Source organism: Eupeodes corollae, chromosome X, assembly GCF_945859685.1.
Source record: "Eupeodes corollae chromosome X, idEupCoro1.1, whole genome shotgun sequence".
Lineage (NCBI taxonomy): Eukaryota > Metazoa > Arthropoda > Insecta > Diptera > Syrphidae > Eupeodes > Eupeodes corollae.
In genome coordinates this window covers 754,331-768,085 of record NC_079150.1, presented here as the reverse complement: position 1 = coordinate 768,085, position 13,755 = coordinate 754,331, and the positions used below count along the sequence as shown (strand labels likewise).

The 13,755-nt window shown below is 33.6% G+C and overlaps 1 protein-coding gene across 3 annotated transcripts in view; it reads right to left on the bottom strand.

Moving 5' to 3' along the window:
- Positions 1 to 829: 829 nt before the first annotated feature.
- Positions 830 to 13,755, bottom strand: part of LOC129953406 (paired box protein Pax-6) — a 61,701-nt gene continuing 48,775 nt past the window's right edge. For 2 of the 3 annotated variants that reach the window (XM_056066598.1, XM_056066596.1), the window contains exons 4-8: positions 10,385 to 10,558; positions 10,203 to 10,285; positions 4,105 to 4,505; positions 3,832 to 4,034; positions 830 to 3,534 (exon numbers count right to left, since the gene is read on the bottom strand). In XM_056066598.1, the coding sequence (XP_055922573.1) occupies positions 3,446 to 3,534; positions 3,832 to 4,034; positions 4,105 to 4,505; positions 10,203 to 10,285; positions 10,385 to 10,558 (950 nt within the window). In that variant the 3' untranslated portion in view covers positions 830 to 3,445. The remainder of the gene's footprint in view (positions 3,535 to 3,831; positions 4,035 to 4,104; positions 4,506 to 10,202; positions 10,286 to 10,384; positions 10,559 to 13,755) is intronic. The other variant, XM_056066597.1, reaches the window with a different exon arrangement.

The following is a 13,755-nucleotide window of genomic DNA, read 5'->3' as shown; positions in this document are numbered from 1 at the left end:
TTAAATGGAAACATAAAACATATGTTTGAATATAGGGAGGGGACTTTGCTCGATAATCAATTCATCTTATTATTATTATTATATAATTGAAAAAAATAACACTTCATAAACAATAAAATAGACTATTTCACCGATTTTCATGGTTTAAAACACAAAAGTTGTTTGTTTGTTTTTACCAAATTATCGAAAATACATCGAATTTTTGATACACATGTTTATTTTAACATCTCTGCCAAAAAAATGTATATCCTTCGCAATGCGTTATTTTGCGGGGAAAATTATGCTACGACTGTTACCTCAAAAGTACCGATATTTAAATTATGTTGCGTAGAGAACGAGGGCCTAGAGAGTTACAACTCTCAAATATTTGTGCTAGTAATTTCGGTGATGGATAAGACCCACAGTTTGTATGTCAAATCTGAACGGATTATTTGAGAAAGTACTATTAATGGCGGCGGAGTCGTAAAGTAAGGCCAAGTGAAATACGCAAAACTTCAGAAATTGGCCTTATTGCACTTTGACAAAGTGAAATAAAGCCAAATTATTTTGTGAATAGGGCCAACCATTGAAAGTGCAATAAAACTAATTTGTCTTTATTTCATTTTCTTTAAGTGAAATAAGAACAACTGTTGGAAATTGACTTAATTACACTTCATAAAAGTGAAATGAGGCAAGTTCTTGAAATTTGGCCTATTTCACTTGGTTTTATTTCGCGCTGCCTTAAATGACAAGAAATACTCTTGGAGCATTTGTCACTAACCATCACGCCATGCGTGTATACTACTTACCAAAATATACTTTTGTTATTAGAGCTTGCGTAAGTAAAAATAAAACCTTTTTTGTATATATATATATATTTATTTTAATTGTCGGACCATATTTTGTTTTTGATTTTTTAAAGATTTTTTTTTCGATTTTCTGCACAAACTACACATACAATGTTATAATTTATACATATATATGTATGTATATATATATATATATATTTATAATAATAATGCATACTTATATTTAATATTAATATAATATTTATCATCATTGAATTATGTCAACACTTACTTCTTTCGGGGAAAAACTGATTCTTGTCTCGTTTTTTTTTGGTTTCAATCATTTTTGTTAATAAAATAAATAAACTTTATTTTTTACATTGAAAATGTTTTATCATTTTTGTTCTATGATATAATTATGTATACAAACAATCAAATGTACATAAATATGCATGATTATACTACTAGATCTAATGTTATATTTCCTTTTTTTTGTTTGGGTTTATTATTTCACTTTTGTTATAACGTCAGCTTTGCTTTAAAAAAAGTTGTATAATATATGCCATACTAAATATAATGTTTCATGTAAAGTTCATTTAAACATTGTTTTTGGGACGTTTTTTTCGTTTTTTTAATTTTGTGTAGAGGGCGTTGGGCTATGGTAGAGGTTTTTCAGTTTCTCTGGCTTTGAAATAACTTAATGTTTATCTAATTTATATTATGCATTTTTTTGTTTGTTTTAAAGAGATCTAATATAATTAATTACAAATGTTAACAATCATTTTATTTGTTAAACTTTACAAATTTATAGATTTTTTACGTTGTTTGTGTTACATAGAAGTACGGCTGTATATATATTTGCTCTTTTGTTTTCCTATTATTGCTTCACGTTGCTTAAATTATTATTTATTTTATGCTCTTTTTTTCGCGTTGTTTGAGACTTCAATCTTTAGACATACATATATGAACCTTTATATACAAAATTTATAATTAATTCAATAAGAAAAAACATGTATACATACTCGAATCGTACCTACCTAAAATTTTTTTGTGTGTCTGGTTGTCCTGAGCTTTTCTATGATATATTGATACAAATTTAAATTTATTAGAATGCTCAATAAGGACTTTATCCTATAAAATTAATAACGAACACAGGTTATGATTAATAATAAAATACCAAATAAAACATTTAAAAAAAAAAGCTTTATCGACTCGGAATCGGAAGATCTAAAATGGTTTAAACGGGAATGACAAAGAGCTCAAAAAATTGTTATCATTTTTAAAAATATGTAGATAGAGGAGAACTTAAGGAAGACGCTATGTTAAAACGTTAAAACGAAACACTGCCGGTGATTTTATATTTAATAAATATTGCTTTTCGTTTATTGCTCATATTCTTGTACATGATACTAAGTCAAATTAGCACTCTGCTATATAACCATTTTATTTTATGAGACCTTATTACAAGAAAGTTATCAATTCAGAGAACAAAGTCTTTGTATTTTCTCAACAAAAAAAATGCAATTATTAAAGAAAGAGATGTATTTGTATATTTTTGTATAATTGCAAGACACAACACATTTTTGTTAAAATTTTACATTTGATACTTAGTTATAGCTTATTTTAAACACATTATGTAATTTTAATAATATATTTAATTATTTTGTGTGCTTTTACAGTAATTCGCTTTGGAGCATGGTTTTTTATTTATGTGTTTTTAAATTGATGAAATTAATTTAAAAATCAAATAAGTTTAAGAGGACTTACCATTTTAATCAAAAAACACTCATGACCGTTTTAGATTTTGTCAGTAAACAAGTTTGGAAAATTTTTATTTTTATTTAAATCTTTTATATTTATAAAAATTAATTAATATTTTCAGGGAGGTTTAGGTCCGGGAGTAGCCCTTGAAATAATAACAAACAAACTAAATATTTTGACTGTGTGAAACTATAAATAGGCTTAAATATATTTTTTGCTTTGTTCAAAAATTTCGTTAAAAATCTAATCTAATTTAAAATAAGTAGTTATTATAATTATTTAAATTAGTATTATTTACGATTTATTTTTATGATAGATACAATTTGTGTATATAATAAATAACAGAAAAGTAAACAAGATTTAAAAGAGGGCGGTGGGAACTTATTTTTAAATTTATAATTAGCTCTTGAACAACATAGGCTCTAAGAAATAATAATTATTTTTGTGTGTAATTATTTATGTTAACATAATAATACCTATATTTCCTTTTAAATTCGTTTTAATTTTTGTTTAAAATGTTGTTATGTTTTAGTTTATGGCGCCTCCTCGTGTGGATGCTGCTGCTGTGGATCATTGTGTTGAATTGTATGATGTAGCAGAACGGGGTTTGAGGTGGGGTGATGTTGCTGTGAATGGTGTAAGGATTGCTGCAAGAGATGGTGATGATGCTGCTGTTGGTGTGCTAGGTGGTGCTGCTGTAGTTGTTGTTGTTGCTGTTGATGCTGCTGCTGGTGTAGATGATGGTGGTGTTGGTTATTGTTGGTCAGACCTAATGGTGGGCTTGATGGTGCAGCTGACGACGGATGAGGTGACCCAGTATTGATGTTATTGGTGGTTGTTGTACTATGAGGCGATCCAGGGGCAGTAATCGGGCTTACCTGCGATAAGATTTGTGGGGGAAGCCCGAAGAGCGCGGATCACTGGAGCCTTGGCCAGTAGTTTGTGCCGAGATCAGCACCTTGCGTTGGGATTTGTACGGGTACAGAAACTCCGGCAGAAATTACGCCTAAGAAAAGAGAGGGGTGGAAGGGGTCTTTATGATTTTTTAAAATGCTTCCTTTCATTTTTGTTGCTTAAAAAACATCACTCTGGAGAAGTTTTTTTTCTTTTCTTCATTTTGCTATTAAACGTATGCATATTTTATATATGTACAAATAAAAAGTTGTTGTATAAACATATATATATTTAACATTTGTACATACATACAAATAACACCAATTAATAATAGCTTTAGTTACGTAAATATAAAAATTATTCCTTAGCACAGATTTTTTACTTTTTATAATACAAAATAAGCACTTACCAGTACTGCTCGCAGCTGAACCACTACCATATGCTGCATGTTGTGGTGGTGGCTGCTGATGAGCTGCAGCTGGATTGCAGGGCGTACGTGAATGCGCTGCATAAGGTGACCCCAAAGAGAGTGGATCATGAAACATATACGGGTAGCTATCTCTTTGCTGAAGACATGAAGTTGTCATCGAACCAATCGAAGATGTCATAGAACTGTTAAAAAAAATTATAAAATTTTGTATTTTAAGTAAAAAAAACCAAAATGCGAAGGCATTGTTCTTACCTATAATTCTCGGCCATTGTAGCAATGGGCTGAGGAATCGATGAGTACATTGAGTTGAAACCTGAATTCAGTGGTAAACGAGGTGCAACGGCTTGTAAAAGTGGGCTTGCTGAATTTGTATGACCACCAGGATTACCATCGGAAGCTGTGCCGCCAGCTGCATTACTGCTAGCTCCTCCGCCACCACCTCCACCGCCATTTGTATTCTCGCCGACATTGTTATTTGATGCGTTGGCTGCTGATCCACCAACACTCGGGGCAGCATTACCACCATTGGTACTTCCACTAGCACCAGTTCCGCCACTCGATCCATTTCCACTTGAAACATGATCCACGGAACGCCGTTGGGTGCGTAATTTTTCCTCTCGTCGCCATTTAGCTCGCCGGTTTGAAAACCAAACCTGTTGATAAACAAAGCAAACAATAAAGATTGTTTTACATTAAAAAACAAAATTAAAATAAAATCAAATAAAAGAAAAAACAATGTTCAAAGACAAAAAGTTTATAAACAAAACCAAAAGTTGTTTGAATAAAAAAAATGGATGGCAAATCCTTGCGATAACTTATCTACGACCCTTGAAGAATAAAGTGTCAAGCAGTTATTACTTCCTCTGACAAGCGAAAACAATTTACACTCAAGAGCAATAAAATCCATCAGAGCGCCCTTTAGAAAAATCAGTCAGTTCGGTCTCTCAGTCATCACAAGCATTTAACGGATGTCAACCCTTCTTTAGTGATATCGGTTCATTCGGCATCAAGCAAAGGGTCCAAAAACAAAAACCGAAACAATAATTTTTATTTTTGTCATAAGGACAAGTGGAATCAATAATACGATTCAAAAAGAGTCACCCTCCTAATTCCATTTATCCATAAGGATAAACATTACAAATTTTAGCTTTTGAGAAGACTTTCGATCTACCGATGTCGTATCGTGGCTCGTCCGGTCGATGCAATTGTTATAAAGACGTATAATAAGTGTACATCAAGTGCTTACACTCCCGTGATATAGAGGGCGACATCAGCCAAATAATAAAATATTATTACGACGTTAGCATAAAAGAAATAATTTTATACGCCCTCCCTCAAATGTCCTGTGTAAAATGGGTTCGGCGTATCTTTTCAGGCTATATCGGTTTGCCTGGTTTTTGTTTGCTTTTGGTGTCAGAGGAATATAAAGAGTAGGTTTCTTTTCCATTTCAATGATTTATGATGATGTTCCTTCCGTTTTTCGGAAGATATAAGCCCTTCTACTACACTGCATGTACACATAATTATGTAAAAAATAAATAGGGTAGGGGATATGTAGCATATTTTTCTTTATTTTTATATGCACAAATTATTCGTGTTTACTTGCACTTGTTGTATTTGCTGATTCCTAATTAATAGCAAGACCTTTTATAAATATTTGCTAGAGTGGAGTTTTCATTTATTTATTTTATATGAAATCATATGAGGGGAAATGATTTTTTTGTATTATGAATTAAGTTTAAAAAGTTTTAGTTAAATTTGAATATAAAGTGTATATCATTTTAGTTATTATATTATAACAAATATATATTTTGTTCAACTTTATAAGTATGGTACTGAGGGAATATTTATTTATAAAACTTTCCCTTACTGGAAATCAATTCTACAGGGTGTCTCATAAGTAATGGGCCAAACTGTATATGGTGAAAGGTAAATCATGAAATATCATCAGAATTTGGTAATTTTTCGAGTAACGATTGTCTTAATGAAATTTCTAAAAACACCTAGTTTTAATCGGTTTTTTATAGTCACCCTGTTTTCAAATGATTTTTATTTCTATTCTTTTTTTTATAAAGGTTTTAAACTTGATAGTACGCGTATTTTATTATTTGCTTGAATTCGCCGACTCTCTTTAGCATTTACACTAGCGATCTGATAGGTAGACTTACAAAGGCAATTGCGTAGGCCGACGATCTAAAGGTTGAGGAGATTTCGACAAGATTCACCGGTACTGCGACGACTGGAAACTGAATATAAATTTCCAGAAGTCGGAGACAATTCTGTTCCGGACTCCGTTGGCTAAGGCCACGTGGGATACGTACAAGAATTGGCGCAAGATGGTCATCGTTGGTCTTAACGGGCAGCGTTTAGTAAGAAAAAGTGTCATATAAATGCTGCTCTGACCAGGGCTGAGAGGGGCCTTCTGACGAAACGGCTGTTTTACTCCAGATTGAAGGTAATTTGCTACAGGGCTCGAATCAACAGATTTCGTGATAAAACTCGTTCGAGGTCACATTCCAAGAGCTGTGTCTTCGAACAACAATTTAATTTTCGGGCTGTTCTATCCGAGCGATGAGTATTTTGAGAGTGCACACTTAAGCGGCTTTATTCCACCAGAGGCATTCCTCCTTTTAGATAGATGCAGTCTGATATAGGATAGATTAGCAGTTCCACTATCTACCACGGCAGACGACGAACCGTGAATAGGCGACTCTTGTACAATCGGGACGTCATGGCGGAGCAGAGCTCCTTCTGTTCAGTAGGGCTGTGTCCGAACAGGACCGAACTGATAGGGTGAAGAAAAGGAACCAGCTTTGGTGGCTTCAATAAACGGCACTTGATAGTGGGTAGTCGGGATGGGGTTTTAAACCTTGGCCGGCTTACATACTTGTTTTATAGTTTTTGGGTTTAGTTTTAAGTAGAATAGGCATGGCGGCACAAAAAAAAAATTTGTAAAAAATTAAAAACAAAAATAAAAAAAATATATGCGGAATAATAAAAAAAGGGACAACAAAATATGAAAAAGAAAAAATGTTAGGTAGTTAGATTTATTTATTGCTGTGGTTGTTCTTGTTTTAAGTTTTTAAGTGCATTATTTTTTTTTGACTTAATTTATCACCTTACTTATCACAGTAATTCTTTTGATTGCTTATATAATTTTGATTTCAGAAGAACCAATTTCCAGCAGTTGTCTGAAGATTTAACCATTTCTGGAATTGCTGATTCACTAGCATTTTCTAACATTGACGAAGCAGTTTCAATAAATCAAGAAATACAAACTTTAGCCATCCTTGGTACACGAAAGAATTGCGTTAACTGCGTAACAAAAGAAATAAAGCATGGAAAACGTATCTCAAAACTCTATCTCCAGTCAACTTCTCTTTTTATGCTGAACTCTTTAACCAATTTAAATCTCTTTCTAATTTTGTATATGCTTTTTAACAACACAAACAACAAATTTTGGAATTTTGTAAACTCAAAGAAAAAATCAGATGGCTTTTCAGTTAACTTCACTTACAAGAACCTTTTGGTAGATAAAACTTTTGATATCTGTAATGCTTTCGCAAAGAATTTCCGTGAGTCATTTGTTAATAGCCCTCAAGAAGTTGATGAAGTATATTTTCATAATCTTCACACTTGTTCGTAAACTAGCACATACCTGTGCTACAGAGTATGGCCCTTGATATTTTATCTGCGTTGAATGATGACTGCTCAGCCGGTCCTGATGATATTCCCCCGATATTACTAAAAAAGTGTAATAATGCTTAAGTTGAACCCCTAACGTTTTTATTAAAACTTTCTCTAAAAACAGGCAAATTTCCCAGTATATGAAAGAAGTCATTTCTAACACCAATTTTCAAGAAAGTTAACAAGTCGGATATAAGCAACTACATGCCCATTGCAAAGCTTTCTTGCATTCCTAAAGTATTTGAACAAGTTGTTTGTGAAATCGTAGCATATTTTAGTAAAAATATCATTTGCGAACAGCGACATGGTTTTGTGAAAAAAAGATCAACCGTTACTAATCTCCTCACATTCTCAAACATATGTTCAAACGCTTTAGAACAAGGTTATGAAGTTGACTGTGTATACACTGACTTTTCTAAAGCTTTTGATCCTACGAGGTAAAATTTAGAAATTGTCATTCTGAACCTTTTGTTGCTCAATCTGGTGTTCCCCAGGGAAGCCATCTTGGCCCTTTTCTGTTCATCCTGTCTATTAACGATGTATCGTCATGTATCTACGCTCAAGTGAACTTCTCATTTTTGCTGACGATATGAAGATTTTCAAAATAATAAAGTTCAACCATGATCGTATTCATTTACAAGCCGACATTGATAGTTTCACATTTTGGTGTGGGAAAATAGCCTTTCACTTAACTCTTGAAAATGCTAGACTATAACTTTCACTAAAAAACTAATCAGTATCGTATTTGACTACTGTATATCACATCAAAAACTCTGTCTTTAAAGATTTAGGTGTACATTTCTGTTCCAACTTAGAGTTTACACACCACATTAATTTTATTGTTAGTAAGGCAAGTTCTATGCTTGGTTTTATAAAACGCTGGGCAAAGGAGTTCAATGATCCCTATGTTACCCTTTCTTTGTATAATTGCCATGTTCGTCCTCATCTTGAATATGCTTCGTAGGTATGGACTCCCTATTACGAAATTCATAGAAAACGTATTGAATCAATTCAACATAGTTTCATTCGCTTTGCCCTAAAAGGTCTTCCTTGGGAAGATCCCTATGATCTGCCTCCCTATGAACATCGTATTCTACTTCTTCAAATGCAATCTCTCCATCAAAGGCGTGTTAATAATGACTTAGTATTTTTTGAAATTGATGCACCTTATTTGCTTTCTTGTGTACATTTGAATTACCGGGGCGGAACTCATCACCTGCGCACATTTGATTTTATATACATATTGACTTCCATAGAACCAACTATGGAAAGAATGAAGCTTTATGTCGAATGAGCATTTTATAGAACTTAAACTGTTCATCGATAGATTTAAATTTAAATAAGGTGGGATTAAAACCATTTTTTAGAACCAGTGCTCCACTATCGTAAACGTTAAATGCTATTTTTGTTTTGTATTTTGTGCGTGTGTTAGGCTATATTTGTATTATTTTTTACTAACAACTAACACATGCACTTATGATGAGCCACTGATCGTAGTTTGACGCTTGCTATAAGCTTACTACTTTCTGAAATTCAGAAGTGTAAAAAAAAAAATAGTTTATAGGTAGAATAGGTACTTTAAGTAAGTTTTAACTTTTATATTAAGGACCTAATTTGAAGTAGTTTTTAAGTTATTTTAAAAAAAAGATATTGATATTAGTTTTTTTTTTCAAATTTTCTAATAAATACAAAAATAAATAAAATTGAATTGAAGTAAAATAGATCTAAGGGCTGAAAGGCATTGGTTTTAAGTGTTATATTTTAACTTGGAGTCACTGTATGGGACCAGTAAGTAAGCTGTAAGTTATGGTTAATTAGGCTAGTTTTATGAATTTTTGTCTAGCTTTAAGTGGAACAAATACAAATTTTAAAAAAAGCACTGGACTGTCATGCCAGAGGTCTTGGGTTCGGCCCAGCCTGTGCTATCTTAAGTTTTTTTTTTCACGGGTACTGCCTCTTGAAGGAATTGACAAGTTTTCCAAGAGTAATTCTTGTCATGAAAAGTGCTTTCTCAAATAAGCCGTTTGGATTCGGCTTAAAATTATAGGTCCCGTCCGGCCCTAAAACCATTACTCGCACACAGGAAGGGTTAAGAGTTGTAGGTTACTAGGCCCTAGTTCTCAATGGACTGTTGCGCCTAATTTATGTTTTTATTTTAGTAAGGACTATTACAATCTTTGATTTTCTTCTGACCTCTTCAAACTAACCGTCTAGTGTAAAAAAAACAAGCGTAAATATTGAATTTTGCGCGGATGTATTATTCAATGAAGCTAAGCAATAAATTCGGCCCTAGGTAGGAGACCAAAATTAACCATAAGTCGAAATTCTGTTGTTTCAAATAGCTATACAACAATTGTTTATTATTTATTTTAAAAATTAGAATGTTTCAGGTGCGGAAAGAGCAGACGTGGATGAATATTTTCAAATTTAATTCTGATCTGTTACAAGCTTTGTTCTGATGTACCATAAGTCGCTTAAGCGTACTAATTTTAGTTCATAAACATGATTTTAAAAACATATATATAATAAAAGAAAACAAAGCAAACCACAAAATATCTATTCATTGATAAAAACAAAAAAAAACAAATTTGTAGCAAATTCAACTGAATGAAAGAAAAATTACAATGACGCAACTCAAGAACAAAACCAAATGAAAAACAAACCTGAATACGTGCCTCTGGTAAACCGATCTTTTCAGCTAATCTCTCCCTTGCAAACACATCTGGATAGTGGGTCCTTTCAAATTCTGCAATATAGAGGAAACAAAAAAAGATAAGTTTAGGGTATTTCATTGAAATTCTTTGTCCATAAAATAAAACAAAAAGTTCCAATAAAACAATTTTACCTTTTTCTAAGCTATCAATTTGTTCATTGGTAAACGATGTTCGATTTCGCTGCAATTTTCTTTTCAAGCGTAAGCGCATCTGCGAATCTTCATCCCCCGACGAGTTGTGGTCGGAATTTCCATCAGACGTACTTTCGTGAGAGTTCGGATGCGAGACGTCACCGGAAAAGATATCTGCAAAGCACGATACAATAAGTCAAAAACTAAATTTACAAAAAAAAAGTTTCGACAAAAAATATGAAAATGCCTTAAAGGTGGGTCGTAGGGATAGAGAAGTTTAATACGAATCTACTTGGTTATGACTAATACGAAATTGAAGGGTGTTGCTATAGTGACGATTCTTTCTTCACAAAAGCGAGGGTGTCAACCGTTTGCTGATGCTTAGTAAATAAGAATACCCTTTTGCTGCTTCTACCAAACCATTCCTTTATCCATTTCCAGCTGACATTAGATTGCTCTTTCACTTCTCGATAAGAACGTATTAATGTGTTTTTCTCAATGTGTGAACAAAAAACGGGTAGCAATTTTAGCTTTAGGTATAACTGCCTACCTATACATAAAAGAATTGTATCCTTGGAGATATGGAAGCTGCTCGTTTCAAGCTCGTCACAAGTGATATTTAATTGGCATTTAATTGAGCCGTCTACCTTGTCTGTATAAATTGATATTATATTTTTTTCACGAAATTCGATATATTTTTCAAAGTTCAGTGCTCCAAGACAGAATTAATTTTTCAAACGATTTAGCAATAAGTTTTTTTAAATTATAATTAGCTTAAGGTATCCTAGCTATTCATGTTTTTCATGCCTCCTATGGTAAACAGCACAGTGGAGGTTGTTGGAGTCTGTCGAATGTCGATTAACATCGAATTTGCCAAAATGCCAAATAGCAACAACAATACCTAAGCGAATAATAACGACTAACATAACAATATCGGATGACAACGATATAGAAAGGATTGGGGACAACGACGATGATGGTCGCTTTTGTGCAACAATGTCTCGTGCTTCTGGGTATATACATGTACGAGTGCGAATTTTGAATCTCATTTTGTCTACCATGATGGCTAGGGTTATACCTATCCTCAGAAATATAACACTCAACGACACCTAAGATAAGCTGCGAGATATTGGTGCTCCTCTGTTAAGAAGAAGAATGCTGAATGCTACTTAAATTTGTTTGTCGCGTAATTTGACCTCAAACTAAATTTGCTTATGGCTAAGCCTTAAGGTGTTGCAGGAGCAGTAGCATGAAAATACTGGGTATTGGACTGGCCTTAACGTCGTCGTTGTCACTACGTCATCTTTATTAAGATATTGTAAGTTGTGGGTTGTTGCCAAACACGTGGCAATTGTGTTCAGCATGGATGATCTAGCATTCTTAGAGATGATGATTGATACCCTAAGGGAAAAGAACAATGTTAAAGCAATAACGTTGTGTCTATTATAGTTTTATAGCTGAACACTTTAAAAGTATGCTTCTTTCCGTGGATTGTATATTTCTATGCTTTGCTTTTACACACGCCAGCGCGGCGGCCGTGTGTGCAGGTAAAAAATTATGTTTATGTCTAGTTCGCCAGAAAAGGTTCTTTATGTAATCGATATCAACAAATTCAAGAATTTTATTGAATCTTTGAATAAAAGAATTATGTCAAGTTATGTGACCTGAAGATTAAATATTCCTTTCACATCAGGTCCTTGTGGTCTATACTTATGTCCTTCTTTCAAGTTCTTAAGTTCGGGTATGCAAAGAATTATGTACTTGATAATAAAGAAAATTAAAATTTCCTGTATTTTCATCAAAAAGAAAGAATAACGGATACAGTCCAAAGCATCTTTCCGGTAAAATAAAATCTCTTCTTTTGTATTCCCTTATGCTCGTTGCTGGACTAGCGACGTGAATAAAAGTTTCTGTCCACATTTGTCCACAAAAAGGGACATCATCGTATTAGATATGTGAATAGAAATTGTATCAAAAGCAAAGAAAAAGTATCTTATTTTTTTTTGTTATGAGTTATCAACCACTATCCCCCAATTAAACATCCAACAACCAATGGAATGCCATTGTCATTATGCTTCCAAAATACGCTTTCGTTTTAAAGGGAATATAGGAATAGATATACTCGAACATTCACCTACTACATATGCTGGGGCACTTTGTTTGCATGAAAATAAAACGAATAACAACAATTTTCCACCCCATTTCCCCCTTCTGCTATAACTCGATGGGAAAAATTTACACATTTCAACTGCTGTTGGAACGATTGACGACGCAACCGATGAACGGGGATGAAATATGACGAGACGCCCATACGCTATGTTGGAAGAGTGTGCTTTTTATAACAAATTAGTAAAAAAGAAAAACTTTATATAAGTTCCACCTCCGCATTATCAACTTTTGTACGGGTATCCTCCCTTTTTTCGGAATTGATCCCAAAGAAAGGTACATAAAGCCAAGGGCAAATTAACCACTTGTACATTATGTTCGGCCTCGGTTTTTTGGTGACGGCGGGCGGCGCGGCGGTTGATGCTGTATTAAGTATAGGCAGTATACCAGAAGCAGACAAACTGTAAAGAAGTCTTCCGTCCACAGTCCGACTTTAAAAAAATCATGTTAACAAAATTGGTTGTCATTTAACCGCTCGAAATTAATTAGAGGCAGGTTGCAACGGGACAGCTTGCCCAAAAGACCAAGAGAAAAACTCATGGAACTATCAGGCTGTGATTATGATGGAATAGTTAGGGTTCTTCATTTGACACAAGTTATCAATCAAAGATACTCGTATTTTGTGTGCATTTCCGATGTTATTATTTGTGTTGAGGGATATCATTCAAACGTTTGAATACTCATCATCCGCTCCAGAAAGTGAAGTTTTTTTAATGCATTAGACGCTCTTGCTAATAAGGGAGATATAAGCTTCATCGTTGAAAAAAAGTGGGTCTTTGGGCAACTTTTTATGCAACCAAAATTCGCCGTTGTCTGTTGTTCGGGTTCAATTCTTGCACCAGCTGTATTTTGAAGGGATTCAAACCCGATTGCTCTGAACGGCGGCGCAGCGCCGAATCGATAAATCACGCTCATCACTAACACTGGCCGATAAACCTAAGATTATTTCCTTAGTTCTTAGTTCTACTCTGTATAAGAGTGTTAGTGTTTAAACTATGAACATTTATTGTGGAATTTAGTCGCAATAGCCCGAATAGCCGCCTTAGTACGCCGTTTGATTAAACTGACTATAGCATAGAAAAATCGCTAGATAAACTTTCTTACAAAGCACATATTTTGATAATCAAGTTCAAAAAGAGACTGGGATGCGACTAACACTGATAAACTTTCCATCCCGTTTGTCTATTTTTCTTAGTTAAAACTTT